Consider the following 27,703-nt stretch of genomic DNA (forward strand, 5'->3'; position numbering starts at 1 on the left):
TCTGGTCTGTATTGTACATCTGTATGTAGGAAATTATGCGTGTATGTATTTCTATCTATCTGTCTTCACTGGTGCAAATGCTCACGTCATAGAGAGAGGGAAACATCATTCCTGGACTCCAGTGCTGGTCTGTCCATTGCTGTCAAAATCAGGTGGTTCAGGACACGCCCAGAATTAGACCATTCTGACATACAGGGAACTTGAAAATGCAAAAGGGCTTAAGGCAGCTGCATGATTCTGCAGCAGCTGCAAGGTTTTGTATTGCTGATCAATCTGTTTGATAATGGTTTCTCCCCCTGCCTGCTCAGGGAGAGGAATCCCTCCATTCCTCATGCCTGACTGCTCTCAGGTATTTGTTCCTTGAGCTGATCCACTTTACAGAATTCAGTATGTATCACCTAGGTAGAGATGTTTCCGAACTAACATGCCTACGTCCAATTTTGGATTAGCTATAGGAATTTAATAAAAAAAACAAAAATCCAGAAGGAAATGAAGAGCAGGAACATATATCCATTTCAGAAGAATGTACTGGATTAGATTTTCAGGTGGTATAAAATGTTCCTATTTAGCTTTAAGTTAATTAATACAGCTACCAAGAGTTTTGAATAATGACAGCTTGCAACATTAAAAAATAGGATAGGATTTCATTTAATTAAAAGAGACAAAGAATGCTAATGACCATATTTGGATTTATTTTTCAGCTATTAATTTTATATTTTTCAAAAAAATCACACTTCAGTTTGATCATGGATTTACTCCAATGTCAATGGTATTGATGTGTCAGCAGTCTATTTAACTAAAAGTCCATAATACTATAAAAAAAGGAAAAATGGTTGTGGGTATTAACATAACTGCCCTAAACCCATACATCTGTTTTTGATGGTGTTGTAAATTTGAGAAATGAAAATACATTTTAAAACTTGATTGTGTAAACAATGTCTACAGCACTTTATGGTGTATAGATCAAACTGAAATTTGCAAAGAACTGCAGATTCCCTGACACAGAGTAATGAGAAGGCTGCTGTTTAGCAGCTAGCAGTAGCCAGTTTCACACAATCTGCGTAGCTGACTGCTCCTCCAGGCAATACTTTTTCAAAACATACAGAAGTGCCACTTCAGCTTTATTTTATGGGGTAATGGTGACGTCCAGTGCCTAATCAAATTAGGTTAATTAGAAACATCCCAATGGACATGATCTAGGATTTGGCTCCTATTTAAAGGTGATATCCTGACTTTGAATCAGGTTTCAACTGCTTGTTGAACTCAGCACTTGTGTAATTGTTGCCGAACTTAATTTTTTTTTAAGTTGAAGTAGATATTTGCAGCAGTCTACATCCTCTTATAGTCTTCCTTTTAGCTTTAGAAATTCCCCAGCCAGCAAATGAGGATAAAACCCTACAGGATAACCCAGAGACAAGCAGTCCTAAAATATCTTTCTAGCCACACATGCTAACTGTGACCATCTGTGTATGCTTAATATGCATTCAAATAGAAGACACGGCCTAGTCAACAAGGGAAAACAGCAGTGGGAAGGCTCCAATACCAATTTGTTACAAGTGCTTCATGCTTGCTTGGTGTTAACTCCAAGGAGTATTCCCCTGAAGTTCCTAAATATGAAAATAGGATGAGGAAAAAAAGAAAAAGACACAATTTTAAATGACGTGGTTTAACAGGCAGAATTTGCACTCTTCAAGCAGCTGAGAGATATCGAAGGGAGGACCTTTAGTAAGTGTGGTGACCAGGATGACTTCAGATAAAGGCCATTCACAGACTGATATGTTGAACCTCCCCCATTTTAATTTATAACTTTGTATTCCTGTTTATAAACAAGTAGCAAGCTGGAAAAAATTACTGTGAAAACTAAGTAAAGCTAATGCAGAAGACATTACCTATAAGATGATAATACAGATAAGTGTTAGAATGAACATATTGGTGAAAGAGAGGATGCAATGTATGACTAAACATTAAAAATGAACGTCTTAAAAGGCCTGAGCATTTTATGTCAAGGACATTTTATCTATTACAGACATACAGGTAATGCAAAATAATATATCCTCCAAAGCTTACAGGCTAAAAATCCAGGTGTGGCCTACTGGTGGCCCTGTGTGACTGTCCCCAGATCTCACTGAGAAAAAACACTCGCTAGGTGCTTTCTTCCTGCCCATGAAGAGAGAAATTACTGCAGGCTGTGGTATCTTGCTGTTTCTCAAATGATCAGAAACAGAACTTCTACTTGGTCTTTGCACTTACAGTAGAAATTCTATTCCTTTTGTAGTCCAGCTAAAGATGGGCTTTAATTCCTGATTTCTTGCACCAAAATGAGGATATTTCAACTTAATTTGAATAAAGACAAAAACACTGATACAAGCTGTGGCAAAGTGCAAAACTGGTGATCTTAGCACACTGTCTACATACATCATACAGATATTGAATATGTAGATACTTGGAACTATAAAATTTTACCAAAGCTTAATCTGGTTAAGATTTTGCCTAATGAAGGACATAATTTAGATTTGTTCTGGGATATGCTATGCAGTGTCCCAAATCTCAAAGAGCAGAAAGAAAAGTGCAGCAAAAGATGAGAAAGCACTGATGAAGTAGCTAGATGATTTTTATAGAGAATGGGAAGAATGCCAGTGCTTAATCAAAGCTTGAAGTCATCAATTAATGTTCAATGATCAATGAAAATAAAAGTATTTTTAGCATTAAAAGTGACAAAATTAACCTGAAGGCAGGCATAGTTTCATCAGAAAGAGTGAGATAATAAGCAGTTAAGCATTAAGATTCAATAGCTGTTTTGAGTCTGTATTTGGATATAGCAAGCATCAGTACCTTCTGACATTGGAGTAAAATTAAGAACAATTTCCTACCTCTTTTAAAGATGGATGTGAAAGGGTGCCTGCTAAAATTAAGTATTTTCAAATAATCAGAAACTAGTAATCCAAGAGAATGAGCTATGTAAGTAATTTCCTGTTATGTAAAAGAGGATTTATAAATTTATGAAAATTCCAAGGAAGTCAAGGAATGTCAATGCAAATCAAATAGTTATCATTAAAAAAGTTGGCCCAATGACCCATAAAATAGCCTATGACTGATTTGCAGTAAAATAATGGAATTGTTAATTTGGAACAAATCATCAACAAAAACCCGGAGGCTGAAAATATAATAATATCTATCAGCATCTTTTCATGAAAATCCTATCTTTTAAAGGGGTTTTGTTATGCTTTTTTTGTTGTTGTTGTTCAGAATTATAGCTCTGAGTGACAAAAATAATCTTACTGCTGTATTCTCCAAGGTATTTAACATATTATCAGGTAAAATTACCACAATTGCACTATATAAAGGTAATAATCAGGACCTGATGTTTAACATTGAGATGTTGTTCCAAAAAATCGATTCACTGTCACCTGTGTTTGTAAGAGGTCTGAAGTGGAGATCATGTAGTTAACCATCAACAGCCATGAAATAAAATCACTTCTAAACACACTCAGTTCAATATCAGAAAAAAACCCAAACCAAAAACAACACTCCCCTCCCCCCCAAAAAAACCCCAAAGCAACCCAACAACCAAAACCCAACGTAAACCTAATATGATTCTTTACTATGTATTAATGGATATCGTAAGTAAAAGGAGGCATTCTTGACCACACTTTTTTATGGTGAGTATTAGAATCCCCAGTACAGCTGAAGAAGAATGTGTAAACATTTGAGGGTCTTCAAAGCACAGACAAATAATTGATCCAAGAACCTGAAGAAATCCTAATGATGGAAATTTTAGGAAAAAGAGTCTATAGATCTCATCACTGAGGAACAGAAGTGGGTTTGATCAATGTGTGAGTTTCAAAGAAATGTAAAAGGATATATGAAAAGACATGATAGTTGCAGGCTTGTTGATCTTGATGTAAACTAACAAATTTGTAAAGTCAGAACGTCAAGTCACTAAGTTCAGCTTAGTAGTTTTCCTTCTATTAAATACCTGATAGACTGAAGAAAGTGGTTTATGCACTACTGTTGCTAACCTTTATAACAAAGTTAAATTTCTTTTGAAATTTCTTTTGCAAAAACAAATCTCAGAAGTCTTTACTTTCTGTGAAAGTGGGAGCTTAGAGGAGGCGGTCACAGTGGTTTACTGTATTTTATGAATGTATAAAAGCTAAATTAAGGCTGAGTGTCCCAAGGCTGAGGCACACATTTAAGTGTTTTTGTCATGTGTAACCACTTTCAGAAAGCGGAATCTTTTTGGCAGCTGAGCCTTCCTGCTAAAGATGGTTTTAGTGACACTGAAAATTGTTGTATTATTATATATCAAACTCCATTTCTATTCTGAAGACTCAAGGATGACTGAAGGAAGCAGTGCGATGGACAGTATCTGCTTTATTTCTTCATTATTGTGTATTTGATAATTTGTATTCTTAAAAAGTATGTGCTAAGCAGCAGAGAGAGAGAGAGGCTGCTATTTGTCTTGTCCAAGGTATTGTGCTTGGGATCTCCATGCATAGAACTGGTTGGACTCAATGATCTTAAAGGTCTTTTCCAGCCTAAACAATTCTGATTCTATGAGAGGTTTTCTGGCTGGTGAAGGAAGATTGGACTTTACCTGAGGGCAGCTGAACATGCAGAACATCCATAAGCTTTGGAAGTGCAGGTTAAGTCTGAGATGTCCAGGAAATCACTAGCCTTGGAAGCTGCCTAGAAATGCAAGGAACAGGCACAGAGACAGGCCAGCAGAATCACAGAAAGATGCTTTTCCTAAGGGCCTAGAAGGGATAGTGCAGAATTCACTGCCAGTAGTCATTGAAAAGGTGGCTGGCTAAAGAGCAAGGATGAAAGAAAGCACTACCTCTTTCCATTCAACATTTCCTATAGTGCTGGATTAGAAGGAATGAATTTACAATGCTCTATTACTTCCCTTTTTCTTACTCTGATTGTTTTTTATTATAAAAATATAGTATTTATGTTTTAATAAAATCTGACTTTTGAGGATCACCATTTTTTTGTGCACTTCCTTCAAACAAAAGGCAGGGGCAGAGCTCTTCCATCTCTGGAGACTCCAGACCTTGTCAAAAGGAAATCTCACACAACAGACACAGTCCAAGTGCTCTGTTTGGAATCTGTCAGCAAGACTGTGCTCTGGACAAATCTGGTTTTTTCTATATGTCTGCCAAGTGGGAAAGCATCAATCCTCACTCAGAAATTTCTGTTGACATAACTTCAAAAGGCTTAGAAGGAAACAACTGAGGGGGAAAATTGCCAATATTGCCTCCTTAGTACAGGGCAGGACTTTGCCATTATCCAGTGACCACCACTGCAGATCTCCCTCAAAGAATCTGCTAATATTTTTCCAAAAGCTGCAGCTGTTTCAAGTTTCTGCTTAGCCCAGATTTAGCCTGGGACAGTTCTGTGTTTACTGAAGCTGCATTTTGCATGAATTTTTAAGATAACTGACTAGAAACTCTGGAATTACAGTAAAACCAGTCCAGCAATTCAATGTGAGCTGTATTTTCTCTTTAGGGCTTACTCCTATATTGTGATATCATCGAATCAACATTTCTAAAGGAACAGATACCAAGCAGAAAAGTTGATGCTATGGATAATTTTCAGAAGTGTTTTGCAATTTTAAAATTGTGTCAGCCAAGAGTAGACAACAGCAGTTACAACACATCAAAAAATATCGATATGGCAGAAGTCAAAGACTGGAAGGCAATCCGTGTGGATTTGATCATAGCCCCTTTTGAGCAATATGCATATGCTCTGTTAGGCTGGACGGGCTCGAGGGTAAGTAACCACAACAGTCCATGTTTCCCTAGCATTCCTAACCTGGGTTTGTTATTGCAGGACCATGCAGAGTTCATGGATTTATTTTTTTTTAATATTCCTTCTCTCTACATGTCACCTTTCATGCTGTCATCAGCCTGTGATCATAGATTGGAACTGATGAAGTCCTCACTGACATCTATGGATATGTTTCTAGAGGAGTTAATATCTATTTTCCTCACAGATTCTGTTCGTGAATTGAAGACTAGATTATCAGTCACTTGCTTTGTCTTTTTACATCATGCTAGTGTTAACAAGCAATTTAAATGGTTACTGAGTGGAGAAATTATTTGGAAAGTGTCGCAGATTTTTACAGGAAATTAAATATTTGAGGAAGACATGTTCAGAATTGGAACTTGATTTGTTTTGTTGGGAATTGAAAACCATTTGACCTCTTTCTTTTGGGATTAGGTAAAATGCTTTGTTTCACTAGTATATTAATTGTTTTAAACCTGAAAAAAATGGCACATTTTAAAATCTATGCATTATTTTTGAAATATAATAAAATATGTTTTAATTGATATTTAAAGAAGTTAAGAAAACTTGATACTTTCACAATAGACACATAGTCAATGGGTATAATATAAAATAGTACAGTATTTGTTTAAAAAAAAAATCCTATCTAAATGCAAATGCTGAATTCAAATGATTAACCTCTCCCTGGGCAGAATTAGATCTGTTCTACATGCTTGTCTTCTGATGCTCATTTTCTTAGGGAGTGACTATATGGTAGGAGATCTCCTGAACCTGCTCTGAATGATCTTTTTGCTGTGCTAGAAGTAGTACAGATGCATTGCCACTCTGTTCTACTCAGGTTAATTGGAAGTAGGATGTTTTAGACCAGGAGAAATGTTGCAACTGATGTATTACCCTGCTGAGCTGATGAGTTACTTCAGTCAGCTTCTTTTTTGAGTTAATAAAATGTATTTATTCGGACCTTCGAATAAGTTCTGCAGACTGTTTGGTCCTTCTTATCCTGAAAGTGTTTGGCTACTTGAAAGCTCTTCTCTCAAATCTGTTGGGGGGTGTTCACACTGTAAGATCCTGTCACTGGCTTGCTTTCTCATACAGTGCCCAACTATTCCCGACTAACCAACTGAAATGATGGTCCATTACCTTTCAAGGCATTATTCTTTCAGATGATCCACTTTTTCACACTATAGTTGTTTAATTTGTAGGTATTCGTTTATTATTTGGTTTGGTGTTGGAACTAAAAAACAGTAACAATTTTGATTTGTCAGAATTTTTGATATCTGCAATATTTTTACAGCAATTTGGACGTGATTTGCGGAGGTATGCTACTCATGAAAAGAAGATGATATTAGACAATCATGCCTTATATGACAGGAAAAAGGTACTGTTTATTCTCATAAATAAAGCTATTGTGTCTTTATTTCTGAGTCTGCTTTTTGAGGTTGTTATTGGTATTTGAGTATATAGAATAGTTTAGCTTGATTCTCTATCTATCACATAGTAAACCAGTCCCACCTTCAGATGTAATTTTACTGACAGAGCCTGATTAAACCTGAACAAACTTTTTTTGGCATTGCTGAGGTAATTTCTGAAATTTAGCGAGAAACATACATTAGACAACAGTGTCTGGAAGAAACTGTGCAACCTTCACAAAACTGAGAACAACTCATCTTGCAGGTATTTCAAAAAAGGATTTTACTGTCCTGATTCAGAATGAAAGGTCATTTCTTTGTCCCAGGCACAATTTTAACAGAGGTTGTACTGCTATTTCAAATTAGAAATAGATGTTGAGTGTTACAGGCACAGCCAGAAGGTCAAAGGAAGATTTTCTTAGGATATGATAACTAAGTGGACCTCAGGAATCATCCTGCTTTTAAAGCCCTGCAAGGAGAAGTCTGTGTGGAGTTCTGTTTTGTCAGGCTTCCCAGTCTTGGTAATAATTGATAGTTTTTCTGGTCTAAATGTTCCTGGCTGCAGTTATACTGATCTCTGCATTTATCTGAATTAATGTCTGTACTTGTATTAGGTCATTTTAATAATAAGCAAAAATCAATATTGAAGATGTTTATTGATGTTATTAAATGAGAAGGTAAAAGTACCATGTCAAGATTTTACATTGATCTTTTCTACATATTCTGTATAGAATGGAGACTGCTTTTAACATTTCTATTTACATGGAGCATTGTCTCATTGTGAGATGCAGCAGTGCTCTAAGCCCTCACTCAATTTCTGTCTCTGCGTGTGCTTGTCAGGTTCAGGTGGCACAGCATCCTCAGTTCACATAGAAACCTGGGGAAATGATCAGACTAATGATCCATTTAGTCAAATATCCTGTCTCCAACAATTGTCAATAATAGATGATTCAGAAGAAAATATAAAATTGCATAATGGATAAGTATGCTATCAAATGTCCAAAGGGGGTAGTTTCTTCATGAGCACAGGGATAGTGTCAGTGTCTTGCTGTCTTCTATAGGTTGAAAGCATCCAAAACATAAACTCTGTGGCTTAATATAATATAGCAAATATTACTATCTGCAAGTTAATATGTGCTCTGTTAAATAGCTTTTAGGGTGCAACAGATAACTGCACTAGGGAAATACAAACAAATTAAGAAATGCCTGTGTTATTTTTTGTGTGCAGCAAAACTTGCCTGCCTGGTGTACAAGTATATATGTCATTATATCTGCTGCTTTTGCCCAGAACCCTAAGGCATTCAGTAATACAAAAAAGACACTGTTTGTTCATGAGCAGCATCAATCAGTATTACTTTTTCTTTATTGCTTTTAGGCTTTGTATTTGGCATACCATTCAAATCGTTCTGGGAAAGAAAATGTGTATTTCACTGCACTAGCTAGGGTGTTTCAGAGATAAATGAAGAGATTATTTTCACAATGCCCTCTGTGAAAAAGTTGCTCTTGTCTTCCCAAATTTTCAAGTAAAGAACTGAGGCAGAGAAAGACTTAAGGCCCAGAAATCCACAGATTTGATGGCCTCCACTGTTTGTAGATGCTGGCCTGAACTTTCTCCTGTTGACTATCTGCTTCAGGACTTTGAAAAATACATAGAAACATGTATAGCCACAACATTTCCTCACTGCACTGCCCCAAACTGAAGAAACATAATTAGTGGAGACTAAGAAGCAAGATTTACAAAATATTCCTTATTTCTTATTATAATGCAGGAATTTTATGACAAGGACAAGGAAAAAAAATCCAAACCTTCAGTGAAAGTTGCAACTGTCTTGATCATGAATTCTTTAATTTAGAATTTCCATGTATCAAATGAAGCACATGAATAGATCTACTGTCCCTTTTGGTGGGGAGCGAACTGTGCTTTCAAATCTCTGTTTGTTATCATCCCCTCCAATAATATCAGTCTCCCTTTTCTCATTTAATCCTAGACATAGCTAGTTCACTTCCAAATTTTATTTTCTGCCACAAACCACAGAAATTAAAACAAGATTTCGTGTTAATCTGTTGATGCAGCGTATTACTGTTCTTGTCTCTGCTGCGTTCTCAGAAATTGCTAAATTACATTAAGTGAAATTTTCCACAAAGAAAGAAAATTCTAAGATATGTAATGTGAAAAATTTCAGACCAGGCAGCACTGAGTTTATAATCTACTTAAACAAGGGTGTTTTATCAAGTAGTGTCATTCTAATCAGAAGCAGGAGGCACACCCTTCCCTAAGGGTTCCACTACTTATAATCTGATTTGTTAAAATAATTTTTATTTTCAATTTTGCAATTTTGTATGAAGTTATTTCCATAAAGGATATTTTGAGCACAATCCTTCCACACTGCCACCCAGTATGTAATGAGATCAAGGATGTACATAGTACAACAATGGTGTCTATAGCTGTGAAACTTGAGATGAAGACCCATAGTGGAAGAGAAGATTGCAGTAAGTTGTGTGGCTGCTAAGATTGATTAATTTTTAGGTTCATCGGGTTAGTCAGTTTAAAATGAGTGATGAAAATAATTATTAACTTTAGTGCTGTTCAAGGGAACATATGCTCAAATTGTGGATTGGTTAGGGTTTTTCGTTTTGTTTTTTTTTTAAATCTTAATTAGAAGATTAGAGAATCTACTGTAATTCTAGTGCTTTTAGGTCGTTTAAAAAACATTTGACTAGCACTGATATTTTATCTATTAAATTTAGATTGGAATGTTGAACACATGTATTTCATAAGGACTTTTTTTTTTTTTTTTTTGTGGTAGGAAAGCTTCCTTTCTCAAAGGAAAGCTTTCTCAAAGCTAAAAACAATCAGGAAACAGATATCCCTTGTGCATGCTGCTCAAGATCCCTCAGCACAATCTTAATTAAGTTTAATTAGGCACCACAGGTAAAAATGAATCATATCTTTCCCATATATCTCTCCTTGTTTGCTGAAGAGAGGTTGCCTGATGTCACTAGCTCTGTCCACGCAGACAGACTTTCATGCAGAACTCTGGGTTATAATTTAGGAGCTGTGCCAAATCCCTTCTTCTACTTCATTCTTTTATTACTCTGTGTGTGTGTGTAGAGCAAAAGGAATAGAAAGGTCATGGAGAACCAGACTAACTCTTGATCTTGATGAAAACCAAATCCTTTCTTTGAAAACACTTGTCTATCCTTATTTAAAGTTTTGCAAGCTGGTCTGTAAAGTTAATAAACCGTGTGATAACATATATACTTTGATTTATTTTTTTTTCTGTTTGAACGTAACAGTGCCTGTAAGAAAATGTCTTTCATTATAAAAGAAAACAATTTCCTGATTTGCTCTACATTTCAGTATACAATTCGGTATACTTTATTCTTCCATATTAATATTTATCACCCCTTCACCACTGAAGCTTCCACTGTGGCCCACTGCCTGAAATGTGATGTATGGAAGAGAATCCCAGATTCCAGCATTCAAGAAGCTGCATCAGGAAAAAGTCCTGGTTACTTTCATGTATTTCCAAAGGAATTCTGACAGGAATAGGAAGCATTAACACAGCAGTTAGGAATCAATTCCATAGCTTTGCAGAGGGGAACAAAAGAAATGGGTATTTCTTTTAGGGGCTCGTTACAAAGTTGCACTGTAAAATTATTCCTCACCTTTGATTTTTTTTTTTTTAATATATATTTTTTCCTAGCGTGAATCTTTTTGGTATATTTGTGGGGTTTGGAAGACATTGTGCAGCTATCAAACTAATGATTTTATTTTATTTTTTTTAGTTCTGTAATAAAAAGGGCATTTTGTAGCTCTTCCTTTGGTAGGAAAGTTGTGACAACAAAAATTTGAACTTACTATCAATTATCTGTCAGCCTGTTTTTCATATAAAGATGAGTGGATATCCAAATCTGTGCCTCTTTAGAACTGTGTTCTAAAACTATGGAAATCAGCACTTGTATATATCTACTTGAAATATGAAATTTCTGATTTACAGCAGCTGGAGATCAAACCTTACAATGATTCCCACACTTACAGAATGAAAGACTTTGTTTATCAGCCATCAGGTAGAAAGAAAAATTGTATATTCCCCATATCTTGTAATATTATTATTGCTGTTGCACTGGTTACAAATGACATGACACATTTATGAACTGGGCCAATAAAACTGTCACTGCAAAACTTTCCTGATTCATGAATGAGCAATATGATGTCTCAGTAAAGTAGAAGTGTTCATGAAAAAAACAGGATTTTTTTTCCTGTGTGAACCATAAGTCAGGTCTAGTGAAGAGTAGGCTCTTTAGAAAAAATAAGGTCATTAAGCTGGAAACCATGGCATCACTGGTTGTTTTTACACCCCTCTGTGATGGTTTAGGGGTCTAAAGAGTTTATCTTTTAACCCACTATAAAGAATTTTTCGTTACGACCTGCATTGTGCTCTTAATCAGGAGCTAATAAGAGTGTATGCTCTGACCTCTGTTTTTATGTATTTATGTAATGTGGTCATCAGTTCACTGTCTGAACTGCAGTTTTTCGCGTGCGTGTATATAGTTTGCCACATACTGAGATTTGAAATGCACTTTCTTTGCAGTGATTAAAATTTTGTGATGTACTGGGGCAGTCCTTATCAAGTTTTGACAATATCCTGACATCTTTTTAACTAAGTGAAATGGAGAGAGAGATAATGGATCTAAGTAAAGAAGAAACAGCTCTAAACCCTGTTTTATTTTTAAATACCTGTCTTTAAACTGAATAAATATAATCTGCTTGCATGAGAATGTAATAAATTTGTGATTTACTTTTACTTTAATGTTTTATTATTTTTAAAATGGCTGGCAAACCACAGGCTTTCTCTTCTTAAAGGAATAGCTGTTCTTGAAGTATGAGTGCTTGTCCCCTTTTACAGTGCCAACAACTTGGAATAAGATTCATGAACCTCAAAGGTTGTTGGTTGCTCTTTTTCCAGACTCTGCTGCTATTAGTCACATTAGAGCATCCTTGTCATGTGTTTGAAGCTGAACTCTATGACATTGGATTTTTGAACTCTTCACCAAGAGGGTGGGACTTAATGTGGAATTACTCTTCTCCTAAGAAATGGCTCTAGGACTTGTGTGCTTTTCTTCAGTAAGAACATTACTTCAGGAAAAACTTGTTATCCAGAATATGAAATGCTACAATCCAGTCAGCTTATGAATTTAACATCATCTTTAACTTTGAAGTCTGCGCCACCATAAATATAAAATCTGTCTGTACTCTTCATGCTTTTACTTTGTCTCTATGATTAATCTCATTCAGGTCTCCATTTCTTCTTAATTCAACATAGTTTCTTTCAGTTTCATAGACTCCAATATTTTTTAGACTCCAATGTTGCTACCTGCTTCCTCTTGGGCACTATTAATACCACTTCAAAATCCAGCGAATGACTGTAAAAAGGGTGGCTACAACTTAGTGGTGTAAAATGTTCATTTGAGAAGTTACTTTCCTTATCCTGATTTCAAAAGGATCCAACAGGGTCTTGTGAGTTACCTAGAGAGCTGCTGTAGCCGTAGAAGATGATAAGCTATGTCTTTCTGCTGAAATTGAATATAATAACCAGTGTTAATATAACTAGATTCCAGTCCTGAAAGCACTAAAATCAAGCTCAAATTCCAAAAATCCCATCATCAAGAAAAGCTGTGTTTTTAATTAAAGATTATTTTGTTTTATCTTCTGTTATTACCACATTTGCTGGTAGCTGCTCTTTGTCATTGCTGCAAAACTTTCTGTTTCTTGTTGCTCTTAAAATTCCCCAGGAACGTAAGTATGTTGGAATCCTTCCTTTTCCTTTTTCCTCCTGACTCTGTGTTTCTGGATGTTACTGAGGTTGCAGCTTGCAATTCATAAATACTATGCTGTTGTGATCCCAGTCTTCCTTATGGCTCATCCCTTTGAAGATCCAATTCAGATACTCAATCTTTGTTATATACAACTGCAGATCTGCTGTAGTTTGGCTGGTTAAAGCTCTCTCTGCTCCTTCTGGTTCTTTGTGCATTGTTACTGAAAATGGTCCTTTTTCAGCTTCCAAAAGACCTGACACGCTTGGTTGTGAAGACACTATACCTGTCACTGGTAACTGAATTGTTTACAGTTATGATTGTGAAGGCAGTTGTCCCACAAACTTCCATTTCTGCAGCCTACATAACTGTTAGCATTTAAAAGAAATGTTGAATGAGCAGGCTGAAAATCATGTGAAGTTTTATCAGTTAGATTCTTCAGGGCTGTGCATTTTCCAGGCTCTGAACTTGGAGAGATGTCTTAAGTGCACAGCCAAATCATTCTGAAATTTATGTGTAAAATTTTGCTCATACTATTGATGTTTTGGCTCAACAGAGAAAACTGTCAAGAATATAACTGTTAACATGTTTGGAAGGCATTCATATGCAGACTGGAAATTATCTACTCTATTTGTGCTTTTTCTTACTCTGCAGTAGGTCTGTTATTACTTAGTACGTATGCCTTTTCTTGTATGACTTATAAAAAGGCATCGTGTCAAGCTGGTAGACTGACATGAGTACAGTTAGCCAAAGGGTCGTGTAATGCTACAGACAGGTGACATCAGAGGGCATATTCAAACAAATTTCAGGGTTTCATGTTCTCTGAACATTTTCTGAACCCTCTTTTAATCCTGATTTGGCTTGCAAAAAGGCAACATGAGAAGGAATTTTGACATTTGTCATGAAGTGAAAATTGTGTGAGCAGAAGAGAGTGTTCACTTTGTCGTAATATGTCCTAAGGAAGGAGGATGGTCCAGAGGTTTGACTTTCAGCTTGCAACTTAAGTTGCACTTTAGCAAATTTTTATCTGTAGTTTTAAGTAGGTCATTTAACTTTCCTTGGTCTGACTTCCCAGCAGTAAAACTTAATTCCCACAAAGAAAAGGTGCAGTAAGTGTAAGTAGCTAACCACTGTAGCAAAACCTAGTTCAGTTTAATGACAGGCTTTCATCACCCAGTGTTTTGCCTTTCCCTATAACTAGGAGAAGGAACAAATCTTTAATGAAGAATTTTGATCGTTCAAAATTTGTTTGTTCTTTCAATCAGAGGGAAACTCAAATGTTGATATTTTCTGCAAAGAGAAATACTGTTTTAATCTCAGCTTTGGAAACAATCCATAGATCAGGCTGTTCCAAACCTCCAAAGCTCAGGTAGCTCTTGGTGCTGCAAGCTCTGAGGCTCTTGGCTGGCTTCTTCAGGCTCATGGAGCCAACAAGCTCTGGGGACCTTGGCTCTGATGTAATTAAAAGGACTTACTTGAACTCAGGCTCTTGGTAGCCTGTCAAGCAAGCTGTTGAGAAGATGGGCAAGCTGGCAGGAGCTCAAAATAGGCTTAGATTTTTAAAAGTGCCTGGTAAACTAAATTCTACTGGTTTATTCTTTTCAGGGCAGTATTTTGATAATTATAACTTTTTCATGAAACATCCAGATTCAGTTAAGTAGGAAAATGCCAACAAAACAAAATCCATTACTGTTTTACTGAATAGATCTGTTCACAAGTCAGTGAGATGTTATATTTCTGTGACTATACATGTTTTAAGTAGAAACATCATTCCCTAGAACCCTCGAAGTTAGCTTCCAGTGATTCTCAGCCAACAGAACCCATGTATGATAGAATCATTTTTCTCTCTAGAGCTGGATCTGAGGATGCCCCAAACTTAAGTACAAAAGGTGCTTCTGAAGGATCTGTTGTGCTATGCAAAGCCTAACCCTACCACGTACACCATGGATAAATCTGAATTTTTTAAAATGCAGGATTTATCAACCTTTTTTACTATTACTTCCTAACTAAACTCCCTTATCTGAATTAAAAGTAGCACCATTACCAAATACTTCAGAACCCATATTGTCAGAAAATAAAACTTCTTTTTGGTTTTTACATTTTGGTAACTCTTTGGAAACAGTTCCTTGTAGCCACAGTAAGGAAGGATTTTAAAACTTTCTTGCTGTACTTCACACAGTTTCAGCTGTAGTGGGATTCTCTGTTGCACTTCCTTGTCATTCAAGGTATATTCATTATTCTTGATGCCATTTGCTGTTCAGCAGTTACTCAGAGCGAAAGAGCTTGGCATAAGCCTGTTGTATTCATCTATAATCACTTCTCATTTCACAGGAGATGACTGCATAAAAAAGAAACTGCTTTCAACTGCTCTGTGCCAGAAAGTCTGAATGGTAGATTCCCTTAAAATGTTATCTTTCAAGCATGTGAGTGGGCATGTGGGAGTTAAGCTGAATGAGAGGTGGGATCGGCTAGATGCATTAAGCTGCTGCAAGTACTTTTCTCTATTCCTGTTTTTTGGAAGGAGATTTTTAGGGATGGCATGTGGAACAGCTTCATGGCTGGATCATGGCCATGTAGGAAGTGTTTCTTTTCTGCACCTTTATCACACCACTACCCAACAGAGATCTTTAAGCTGGTTGAGGGATCTGAGAATTGAAATTGTCTGCAGTTCAAGGCAGAAAAATAACGTAAATAATTAACATTGCTCTTTTGCAAAAGATCAGCTGGGGTTTCTAGGATATAATAGACTGATTAAATTATTAGCATATGAATGTTCTTGCACTAACATTGTAGGTTGTTGGGTTTTTGTAAGAGGAGGGTCACAAGCTCAGTGTTATTTTGAAGAGTCATTGGAGCAGAAAGCAGTTATTAGTTTTATGTCCTATAAAAATTTAAGATGGGAAATAGCTGCCTTAATGTTTTTTAATGCTAAAGATATATAATTTTGCATTTAAAAACCACTGTGTGAATTTCAATGGTATTAAATGTTACTTAGCTGTTGAATAACAGGAAGGTGGTTTATGTAGCTGCTCTGAATAGTAAATTCACAAAATGCTCTGAAAACCTCACAGTGGGACCCAGCCTTGCAAACCATTAAGTATTGTGTGGTTACACTGATAATACTAAAACCCTGTGCTCCCAACTTTTATTTTTTTTAAGAGAATATTTAGTTTTTCTTTGGAAACAAGTATGAGCATGACATGGAAAAATTATCCTGGGATTTCTTCCATATGGAGAAGATCACTGGCATGCAATAGTCATCACCAGGTATTGCACAGTCCTTAATTACTCGCCTGCAGAATGCACTCTTATTCAGGAAAATCCTTAACTGACTTTTCAGGCAGGGCTTGCACATACCTGTAAAGCCAAACGAAGGTGTGACTGCAGCCCAGGTGAAGGACTATTATATGACTGTAATGCTCTGATAAGCTGGTTCTATGGTGTCTGTAAGAATGTTAAGTTCTGCTACTGCCTATCTTTTGTCCAAGTAGTTGCTTCACAGACTACCACAGTGTTTGCAGGAGATCGCCCATCCAGTCATGCCTGGCAACATACTTGAACATCTAGCTTCCCTCATGATATTCATATTTTAATCTGTCTGAGTCTAAGTCTGTGTTGCTGGAATGCCACTACTTTTGCAGTTGCAGTTACAACCCAGCCAGCTTTGTTTTCCAAGCATTACTTCTTTTCTGTCACTATGTAGAATGTTATTTGTCAAAAAACATGTATCACTGGGAAGAAGAGCTGGCTATGATTCTATACCTTCATTTTATTACATAAAGATGTGTGATATTCACATGTGATTAACTGTGTATTAAATAGTTATAGTCTTAAAATCAGTTTTCTTGTGTCATCTGAGAATGTTTACCTTTCACTGAAGGAAGATGCTTGCAGAAGTTTATTTGCACAGTTAAAGATATTTTAAATGATTTTTTTTTTAAGTTGAATGTTACAGTCTTATTTTGGCAGATGCTACTCTAAAATTATGAAGTTAGAACTGTGAGACAGTCAGCCTTGAGAACAGCTTGATGAATTAAACATGCTGCAGCTGCAGTTTGCTTTAGCTGTCTACAATAATGCCTGGATTAAAGTAAACATAAAGATCCAGAGTTTATAATATTGATTTCCAATGTGATCAGTCATTCACACAATCGTTACTACAATTAAACACTGAGTCATTTTAAACAGATGTACATACTTTCATTTACATTCCAATTCTTCTCTCTCTCAGGAATGTGGAAATTGCATATGTTATTTGGGGCTTAGTTCTTTTTGCAGCTGGTCTGTTTTTAAAAATTAATAATTAAAATAATCTGCTTTTCTTACCTCTTGGTAAATTAGAAAATGATTATGCATTTTCTTCCAAAATGTGCTTCTCCCCAGTGTTCTCGTAGCAATTTAAAGACTTCACATATATCATGTAATTGTTCACTTTTACAAAGTCTGCATGCAATTCATGTATATATTTAGCTAAATTTAATGTTTTTGTAATAGCAAGCTGTACATCTTAACAGAAAGATAAACATACCTAATTGTTGTTTCCTTTGTTTGGTGTGTTTTCTGAACAGTTTAGTGAAACCTGTATTGCAAATGAAAAGATAGAGCTCTCAAAATCTGTAAGTAGGTGCAAATCCAGAATATTAATTTCTAAGGCAGTAGAGAGCTAACCATGTTTAAACGTTTTAATTAAATTATTCAATCAATATGCTTGGGTAGGTTATTGAATGTGGGCCAGGTAACAGTCTCAGGTTATCTGTTACAAGAAGAAAGAAATTGATTGAGCAGAAGCTGGGTAGAAGGGAAACTATATAAGGAAAGACCTAAAGATGAGAGAGGAATATGGGGTATGGAGTGGGAGTGAAAATGGAAAGTCTGTGGTGAATATACAGATTTGACAAGGAAGTGCACAGTGGCTAGACAAAACGATGGGGAATGCAAAAGGTGTATTTGATTAGTGGCTGCATAGTAGAAAAGAATATGTGTTGATTGAAGAAACTGACCAGAAAAAGGGCACAAAAAAGGAACAGCTAGAGAGAGACATGAGCGGAAGTTTGATGGACTACGGTTAAATTCATAAGGCTAATGCTCTAACCTCTAAGAAGAAATGGGTAAACTTTCAATTGCCCCAAATAACTGAGTAAATTCATGCTTATGTCACTTTACTCTGGATATGGCATTAGTAGTGTCTGAAGTTACATTAGAAATCTGAGGGGAGAGATCAAGGCTACAGCTTAGTATGGGGAAGTGGGAAAGAAAGGGAGCTAGAGCAGATATGGATTGTAGAGATATGGGTTGCAGATACAGAATACTAAGACTGAGCCTACGGTGGCCCGCAATTCAAGATCGTAGCCATTGCTATCAGCAAATACTTGTTAGCCCTGTGGCACATCCTATTTTCTGCCTAGTGAAAGAAGCTTAACTAAGTTACAGAAACTAAAGGAAGCAGTATTTCTTTGAAGAAAAAAAAAGTATCTATGCATATACACAGGAAAACTGAATTAAGGTTAAAATTCAATGAACCACATCCTGGGATTTCTTAAATTGCAGGTCTTTGATTTTTCAATCTTAATAATGTTCTTTTGAAGTGGTCTGTTTATAACGATCCCATATGAATTACACTCAACTGTGTTTCATAAAATCCAGGATTCTGCATTTTTGTTGTTTCATTCACTCATATGATGCTTTATAAAGAAAAATACAATAAGCTAATTTAACAGTATTTAACAAGCTAAAGCTACTGTAATTAACGTAGACAAAGCAAACCAGAAGTATAGCTAAAGTGGAAAAGGAAGTAATCCCTGTTGATATTTTTAAGGACTTTGTTGTAAGCAAAAACAGAACCAAAATGTATTGCCTCCTGTAGTTCTCTGACAACCTGTGTCCTACCACAAGGTCCTATTTAACATATTAAAGTTTTTGCCTGGGTTGTCTGGGAATTCCTGTTGATTCCAGATTAATTAAATTATTCTCCTCACTTTGTGTGCCCAAAACTGAAAACATGTTCTTGCAGTCTGGATGACAATGTATTATACTCTTTATTTATTGTGGAATGTTTTTAATTATTAAAATTGTAATGGTAGATTAGATGCGTAATGTTGTGTAGTGTTTTGCAGCAAAGTAACCACATATCTGTCATTTTAAACAGAGAATAGTTCCATTTTTTTTTGAACAACATAGTTTACAAACAAAAATTTAGCAAATAAAAAAGTGCTTGTTCAGTTAAGTCAAAAGATAATGTTTTTTCATATTTTATTTTTCAAAGTGTCAGCTGTTCAGCGTTGGTATTTTTCTGTCTCTGGCATCAAAGCTACTTGGAGTAAGTAGGCTGCATGTAGAAAGCATGAGGATATTTTATTACTCCATGTTATGAAATAGTTAATAAGTGCCTAGAATATCCTAATATTAGCCTGCTTATTCTAATTTACTCAGAGTATATACTTTTTCAGAAATTTAATGCGAATAAACCTATAGCTATAGTTGTAAAAGAAACATTCAAGTATGGTATTCTGATTAAAAGTACAGGACATGTGCAGTGGTAAAATGAAGTGAGAATTTATGGTTCTGGCTTCTATTATCTTCAAAAATTATTCCTGCCTAGAATTATTAGAATAAATTCCACTGCACTATTTTGCATCAATACCATTACACATGACTTTGCCTGAGGGTATTGAGTCAATGGGTAATGCCTGTAATACTGCTTTTTCATCATGGTTTGTTATAATGTCATTTCAAAGAGTCATTTTTTTCTCTCTGATGTATTTATCTTTCTGTTTGTAGCTGGATTAGGAACAGATTAGATTTTATTTTAAAGCAGGCATGGTGATGTGAATATTAGTACAGAAAATACCAGTTAAACATGAAAATTACATTTGAAGATATTATAATGTCAGAGAAACTTCAGCTTATTTGCAACTGAAAATTGTTATGATACCATCAAAGCAAAAATGCATAATGTCTGCACAGCGCTGTGGAATATCATTGTTAAACTATATGAAATCCTTCACATTTCTAGTACTACAGCACTTCAACATTTATGTTCTATAATTATAATGAAATTACTTGTACTGTTGATAGTCTTATTCATAAGCATAGCATAAATATTTAGCAAAATAAATAATTGCAGGCAAAGCAAAAATCACTAGCAACTAGTCTTAAAAGAAAGCCTATAACCCCCCCCCAAAACAGAAAACCCAAACCAAGCAAGAACATATTGGGAAAAGCAAAGAAGGTAAACCACCTGGAAGTTGTCATATTGTTTAAGAAAGTACCAGAAGATAAATTCTCAGGGATTACTGCAATCAACAAAATTTAAAAAAATGTGTTGACCATAGTGAACATAAAGAAAATTCAGAGTAAAATATACTTATGAATAATTACTACACAGTTCCTTAGGGTTAGATTTTGTCATGCTTTTTTCTTTGAGCAGTGTCTCATTTTGAGAATGTTGTCTGACTGACTGGTGATGGGATAAGATGCTCTCACTCTCAGGCTGACTGGCAGTATGAATATCAGGATGTGGAGAAATTTCATTTTTTGATGTTACTATCTGACAATATTCATACTCCTCAAGACAGTGAATGCAGTTATCTGAAATCGCTTGTATAATGACAGGTTTGTATGCATTTTTATCTGGAAATTGATTTACTTGGGCTTTTTTTTTTTTCCTCTATTCCCTCCCTTCGCTCTCCATAAAATTAGTATAAAATCATAACCATAAAATCAGTAACTTTCACAGTAGCTTGCTGTGAAAGTTACTGATTACAGTGATTTTTTTTTAACACTTTGTATATCCTAAAGAGTCAGCTAATGTTTCAGAGAAGTAGCCACCATTTTATGGATTGATGTTATGTTGTATTTCCATCTTTTCATTGTAGATAGAAGGCACTCAACCTCATATCGCTCAGTGTACAGCAGGAATTCCTGTATCTTCTGTAGAACAATCTCTACAGTTGGTTTACACGATTCTGGGTTTGTAATTGGTATAATCTTGTGAAGCTATTTGCTATATTGAAGCTCTGAGCAGACATATGTTTTGCACCAAAAATGTACAACATTCATTCTTGTAAAGCTAATAGTAGCATAGAGAAGAAAGAGAAAATAGCTGGCTTCCTGATCAGTGTTTACAAAGTATGCTTTCATCTTGGTCATTACAAGTCAATAAATAAAGGGTGGAGCAGGCTGCAATGCTAAACTGCATGGTAGAATCAGACAGAACTGAATGACAGAAATCCTGATGCATGGGCTGCAACCTTTTATCAATGGCTATAAATACATAGATTCAGGAGGCACACATCCAGCTATTGAAAGAAAATAGAATAATAGTCCTTGTGGGTAAACACCGCTATTTCCAAATTCTGCTACTGAAGTCAGTAATTTTTAAGTATTGATGGCAGCACAGGGCTCCTGTTGGTTATTTTAGTAAAAATCTCTATATACTGCCATGTGTATACCTTTTTTACATATAGCATATAAAATAATATCAAAGCCTGATGTCTTGGTTAGGATGATGCTCAATAACACAAATTATGCATGGTAAGAGTAGAAAATATCATGCAGCTAGATATTTAGGGATGATTTTAAAGAAATGTGCTTGAGAGAAACTAGGTTTCACTTATATCCCTTGTATTTGATAAGACATACTAGTCAAGAAACGTTGCTTGTCTTTAGGTTACTAAGTTCAAGTATAGACACAAGCACATGGCCATGACCTCAGTAAAATGCTGCTTTTCTTTGAAATCTCTTCCTTTGTACTGCTATGGCCAGTTACCATTTATTTCCTCATAGGTTTCTGAAAACCTTGTGGCTTTTACCTTTCAAAGCTGTTAGCTGACCCAGTTAATGTACAAGCCCTGCCCGCAAGAATGACTCCAGAAAGTGGTTGCTTTTGATAATGGGGAAAGTGCACTAAACATGTTTTGAACAGGAAGTGACTGAAACAGTTTAATTTTGTAGCATCCTTCCTCAACATCCATTGAGCTGCTGTTTTTGCTGACTCACTTTGCAGGCACTAGCTGCACTTCCAGAAACCCAATCTCTCAGAAATCCTTTAAGATAAAACAAAGACAGGTTAATGTGTTTTAAGACCTTTATAAGGACCTGAAGAAGTTTATCTAGACTATTGCTTTTCCCCCACCTTCTCTTTCCATTACATTCTATTTTGGGTACCCTTTCTTTCTTGCTTTTTTGTCTGGCTGGTTGTTGGATTCAATTTTCATTGTTCTGTAAATTTTGGTTAGAGTAAACAGTTCTGTCTCATTTTATTAAAGATCTCAGTCTGGGTTTACATCTACCTGAAAAAAAACCCAACCAACCCAAACCCAAACAGTTCAGAAGTGTCCGAACTAAAATTCCACTGAAAATTTTACTATTTTTATTCAGTTTTACATCCCTTATTTGTTACCTGTTGCACTCATTATCCATATGAAAGTGCTGAATGCCAGAAGGTCATCAGCGTATTCAGTATTGGAAGAAAAGTTAGCCTAGGAGACACCATTAGGAGGTCATGTCAAGCCAATCATTAACAGCTTCCTCCATCCTTTTTTTTGTCTTTTGCAAGTCTTTTACTAACATCCACCCTGTTGTCCTCTCCTCTTTTATTTCTACTTATTTTTAGAAAATGTTACTAGCCTCTCCATATTTATGATTCCAGGATAAACTAATTTAATTTGATGAGGATCAAGGATATAATCAACTTACAGTGTTTGTTATGGGACTTGCAGTAACTTAATTGCCAATAAATAGAATGTCCAACTAGTTGTGTCATGGAGTGAATTTGGATAATGTTTCATCAATCTGTTTGTATAATCTGATTATCTTTTTTCCAAGTAACCTGAGTGAAGATGTAAGTGCATATCTGAAACAGAGCATATGTTCTCCCTGTCTGTCTTGTCTTCTCTCAGGCTTTCCTGACTCGGTCACTTTGACAGTGGTCCTCTTACTTGTCACATCCAAGAATTCCTAGACATCTGCATTCAGTGTATTCAGTGGTTGGTCTTCAGACTCAACTTTTTGTTTGAAAAAATGCTTTCCTTGCCAGAGATTGACTTTTCTGTGGCTCCAGTGTTTTTCAGTTTTCTTTTGATTATGAGCTGATAGAGTTATTCAGGCTAGTGAGGCAGAGACTTCCCAGGTGAAAAGCATTAGTGAACTTACATAATTTCATTAGCCTTTTTTGCTAAGGTTCACCAGAAATCCATACGCCTCCCTGTAATCAAATGAAAAAGCCTGTAGCATTGGACTTCCTTTAATTTTGCACTGAGAACTTACTTTTCTCTTCTCATGGAATTTGTGCATTGTTAGTTGCATGAATATTTAGTTGTCAAAAATAGCAAGTAACTGAAATTATATTGATATAAATGGTTAGGTGTGTGTATAAGGACTTTTAACACCTAGTTGACAAAATTCATGCAGTAGAATTGAATTCTTGAATTATCAGAATTTCTTCCTATACATTTGAGTCAGAAAGATGCATGTTTTTCTAATGTAACCTTTTTTTTTTTTTTTTCGTTTTAACAGCTAAGTTAACAATGTATGGTTTGCTTTCTGGATTCTTTGTTTCTTCCACCATTCCCCTCTTCCCTCCCGCACACTTTTCAGGCAGATACAATTTCTGTTTTTAGAGAATCTTTTAGTGCAAACAAAAAAACTCTTCTATGCAATTCTGATCATAAAATAAATGAAAATGTAACTTATTCAAGCATTTAAATGTCTGATTATTTCTTTTGATCTCAGTATTTTGTGCTTGAGGCTATTATCATATATTACAATTAATAATCAGAACAAGAAACAATTTTATGTCCTACAGCTACGTTTTTAGAAAAATTTCACCAATGGATTCATAGAAATTCTCAATTGTTTGCCCCTATTCCAACTTTTGTTTTATTTCTAGTTACTGTTATTTCTAACATTTTCACAGATGAGAAATAATTTAATGCTACACCCATTTATTGTCAGAATATGTCTCGCAATAAAACATGAGCATTTTGTTCAGAAGATAGCTGCAGTCAAATGAAGAATTTCGGGAAATAATAACAAAAAGACTTCAGTGTATTTTGTGGACATACAATTGTATAGACATTTTTGATGCAACAATCAGACTTCCTCATTAGTGGAATACCTTTGACATGGTATGCATGAATTTAGGTCGATATAATCTGAAAGTCATAAAAGAATGAAATATATACTTACATTGAAAAGGACACATTATAAAAGGTTGATTTAATAAAAGTAGCATCTTCCTAAGAGTTGCTGTAGTACTGGTGTGACCTGTGTGCAGTGGTGGTGCCTCAGTTGGCCCAGTGGCAGAGAACAGATACAGTAACAATCTGGTCAAGTAAACATGCATGAACATTTGCATGGCTAATCTTGTGGAAAGTACTTGCTATTTGATGGATTACTTACATTTCTGCCCTCACAATTCTTTCTGTAAGCTCATTTAATGAATTTGATTAACAGCTATTTACATTTTTTTTTACAGTGTAGAAATGTTATTTGATCACATGGGATGAGAGAAAAAGGAGCGCGAGTAGTTTAATAGCATTGCACTTTTAATCAAATAAGGCATTGTAGTATATTCTGTCAGTTGTAGGTCTTTGGTGTTAGGGTGAACTGCTTCAGTGATTGATGTGGTCTTTCATATCTAAAGAAGTACTTTCACATCTTGGAACCTATTGCAAGCAATGTAAGTAGCATCATCTCCACATTAGTTCCAAATATCTTTAATTAGAAATCTTTAATTTACTTGGCATGAGTGATGACATATGAAGATGTCACTGAAGTGACAAATACATGTGTAAAATAAATTTAAGGGACATTGTGTTATCTTTTACTATGGTTCACTAAGCAAGTCCTGTTGTTATCATCATTCATCTACAATAGACTTTACCCATAAAATTTATTTGTAGAGTGGCCTCTGTGCAAGTACAATGAACAGCTGAGTTTTAAGTTTGCAAATGACAGTCTGTCCTCTTTTTTCTGTTGTTCATTTATCATTGTCATGCTTACTGCCACTGTAATAATTCCAGACATGTAAAGTGATGGGGGTTTAGACTGATTGGTATTTATCATTTAGTGTACTGGAAATACTGCAAAGTTTAGATATGATCATATTGCCATTATAGCTCCATTTTAATAATTTAAAAAAGGAAAACTAATATTAACATAATTAAACTAATGTGACTAGATGTCACGTGAAACACAAGTAAGAGAAGACCAAATCAAATGAGAAAATCCCTAAATACACTAAGTAATAATTTGCATTTTTAAAGCATGCAACATTCCCAGTTACTAGAAGCGAAGTTGTATCAAACAGTTTTGTAATTTGTTAACAAGATACTGTTGGCATTAGTAGGTGTCCTTCCTCCCCCATTTACCTGATGAAACAGTATGTCAGAAGGAGTCCAGACAGACCTTAATGGTCATGGCTTTTTGCTAAAGGAGGGGGTGTAGGGCCTCCTACACAATGTCATAGTTTTCCAAAGGATAATGAAATCCATTGGAGTATGATTGCATTCCTTTTGAATTACTGCTGTAGAGCAAATAAAAGTCACTACTATGAAACAAGTAGAAAAAAAATGAATATGGAAGTAAATTATTTGGTCTTTTTAAGGCCTTGATATGACTGTGACTTGTTCAAAAATAAATGCTTAAATAATGTGTAAAGCAGAGTTGGGCCAGTAATCAACTAGGAATCTTCCTAGTTAATTCTAGTTTCTCAGCCAATACCAAGGATGATAAGGATTTAAAGAAAGAAATTATCAAGTTTTCACTAAGTCTCATCTTTAGAACAGTGGGTTCCACATGTACATATGTTGTACATACAAACATGGAGTACTTTGCTGTCCAGCAGATTCTGAATATGTGGTCCTACTGGTTTTTATTTTGAGGAACTTGTATTCAAACTAGCTTCCTAAGTTCATCTTGAGATGGGAAAATAGTAATGAAATGCCATGGTGACAGGCTGAAAGTTCTAGTGTTACTCAGTTAGAATAGATTACTCAATTTGGTATTTTGCAAGACACTTATTACCAAGCTATTTAGTAATACGCAGTAGGATATCAGTCTACTTGGGGTCTGATTAAATGTGCTCTTTTCAAAAAGGCCGAGTTAATACTGATGGAGAGCGTGAGTAGACTTGTTTTCAGGACATTTGTGTATACAAAGCTGGCAGAGCAGTTGTGGGAAGAGCAACAGCTTTTGTCTCATAAGTGAGCAACTTATTGTTAAGCAAAATTATTGTTTTATTCATTGCATTATGAGGTTGCTATCACTGCAGTATTTTTTCTTCCTGACCAAACAATGGAAAGAAAGATGGATGGCCACAGCAGAGCCAAGCGTAAACTGGGTGTCAGTATATTTTAATTTCAACAACCTAAGGAATTTGTCTAGGCTCACTGAAAGTACAAGTTGCTTAATACATGATCAGTGCATATCCTGTGGCCTAAATTTTCACGTAATAGCAAGATCCTCTGTGTTGTGAAAACCAAGAATTTGTGCACAGTTATTTCTAGTATCTCTGATTTCTTGGGATCCTTTTATCCACTTTACCAGACAAATTTCTAACTGTATTTTAAGGTTTCTTATCTTGATGCATAGGGCCAACTTATTTACATTGTTAGAAGTAAGAAATAGGTTAAAGAGACACATAAAGGTACTCTAAAAATGGAAGAGAAAAAGAGGTCTGAAGTACTTTCCAATGCATTTGAGTTTTTCTGGTTATTTAAATGATGTATATACAAAATCAGTAAAATCAGTTTTGCCTCCAAAAAAGAAACGTGCTGTTGGCTAGTTCTGAATTATATAACTAAAACTAGAACTCTACTGAATAACGGTTTTGTTTTGCTGGCTTTGGTGTATTAAAATGTGGGATGAAACAAACAGTAGTAATGTAACATCTGCTTGAACTTTGGCAGTCCTAGTTAGGATATCAAGCAGGATATCTGTGCTTCTCTTTCATCAAGATCATTATTGATCATTAATGCCAAGATGAAAAATAAGAGGTAGTAGCTCACATAAGAACACATTTGGATGGCAGCTGTTCTACATTAGGTGTAGTTAATGGTCATGTTAGCAACCACAAATGTAATATTTACATCCACTGAAATAACAGAATTGATTAAGTGGGATAAGAGCGGAGTGATACCAGCTGCTCTGGAGCATTGTTCTTTGTAAATTTGACTGATGTTGCTTGGGCATGTCTTGGATCAGCTAAATATTAGTAAGAAGCTGAAAAAAGAAATCACATCTAGGCAAGCAGTTCATTACCTGAGGAAAAAAAAAAAGGAAGAAAGAACATCGGTGAATTTGCATCACTGTGTAAGCTCACCAGAGATTGACAAAGTAGGAAAGTCATAGGTTATGACTAACATTAATAACACTTACATCGCTAAAGTAGTTGGCAGATATCAGCTGGAGATTCATTTAGAAACATGGCTTGTAGCTACTGAGAGTGGTATTCAGCATCAGATACTTTGTATTAGAAATTTTCCCTGTCAAGTAAATGAAATTAGTTTTGCTTGCAGGAAAACATAAAGTGACAGAACAAAAGAAACGGGATGCAATCTGGGGTCCCAGAGATATGAAGAACTTCTATTAAAAAGAATCTATAACATCTATCTACAAGTGTAAAATGTTTTTCTTGTTTTACTTTTTCACAGTAGTGAATGTTATGGATTTTCCTCTCTTATTCT

General features: G+C 35.5%; 1 protein-coding gene across 4 annotated transcripts in view; it reads left to right on the forward strand.

Moving 5' to 3' along the window:
- DNTT (DNA nucleotidylexotransferase) overlaps positions 1–27,703 on the forward strand; it is a 124,355-nt gene that overhangs the window by 90,240 nt on the left and 6,412 nt on the right. For all 4 annotated transcript variants that reach the window (XM_061349028.1, XM_061349029.1, XM_061349026.1 and 1 more), the window contains 2 exons: positions 5,512–5,775; positions 7,085–7,168. In XM_061349028.1, coding sequence (XP_061205012.1) covers positions 5,512–5,775; positions 7,085–7,168 — 348 coding nt within the window. The remainder of the gene's footprint in view (positions 1–5,511; positions 5,776–7,084; positions 7,169–27,703) is intronic.

This window comes from Neopsephotus bourkii, unplaced genomic scaffold (genome assembly GCF_033783945.1).
Source record: "Neopsephotus bourkii isolate Nb327-2 ecotype Australia unplaced genomic scaffold, CSIRO-AGI_Nbou_v1 NB_379, whole genome shotgun sequence".
Classification (NCBI taxonomy): domain Eukaryota; kingdom Metazoa; phylum Chordata; class Aves; order Psittaciformes; family Psittacidae; genus Neopsephotus; species Neopsephotus bourkii.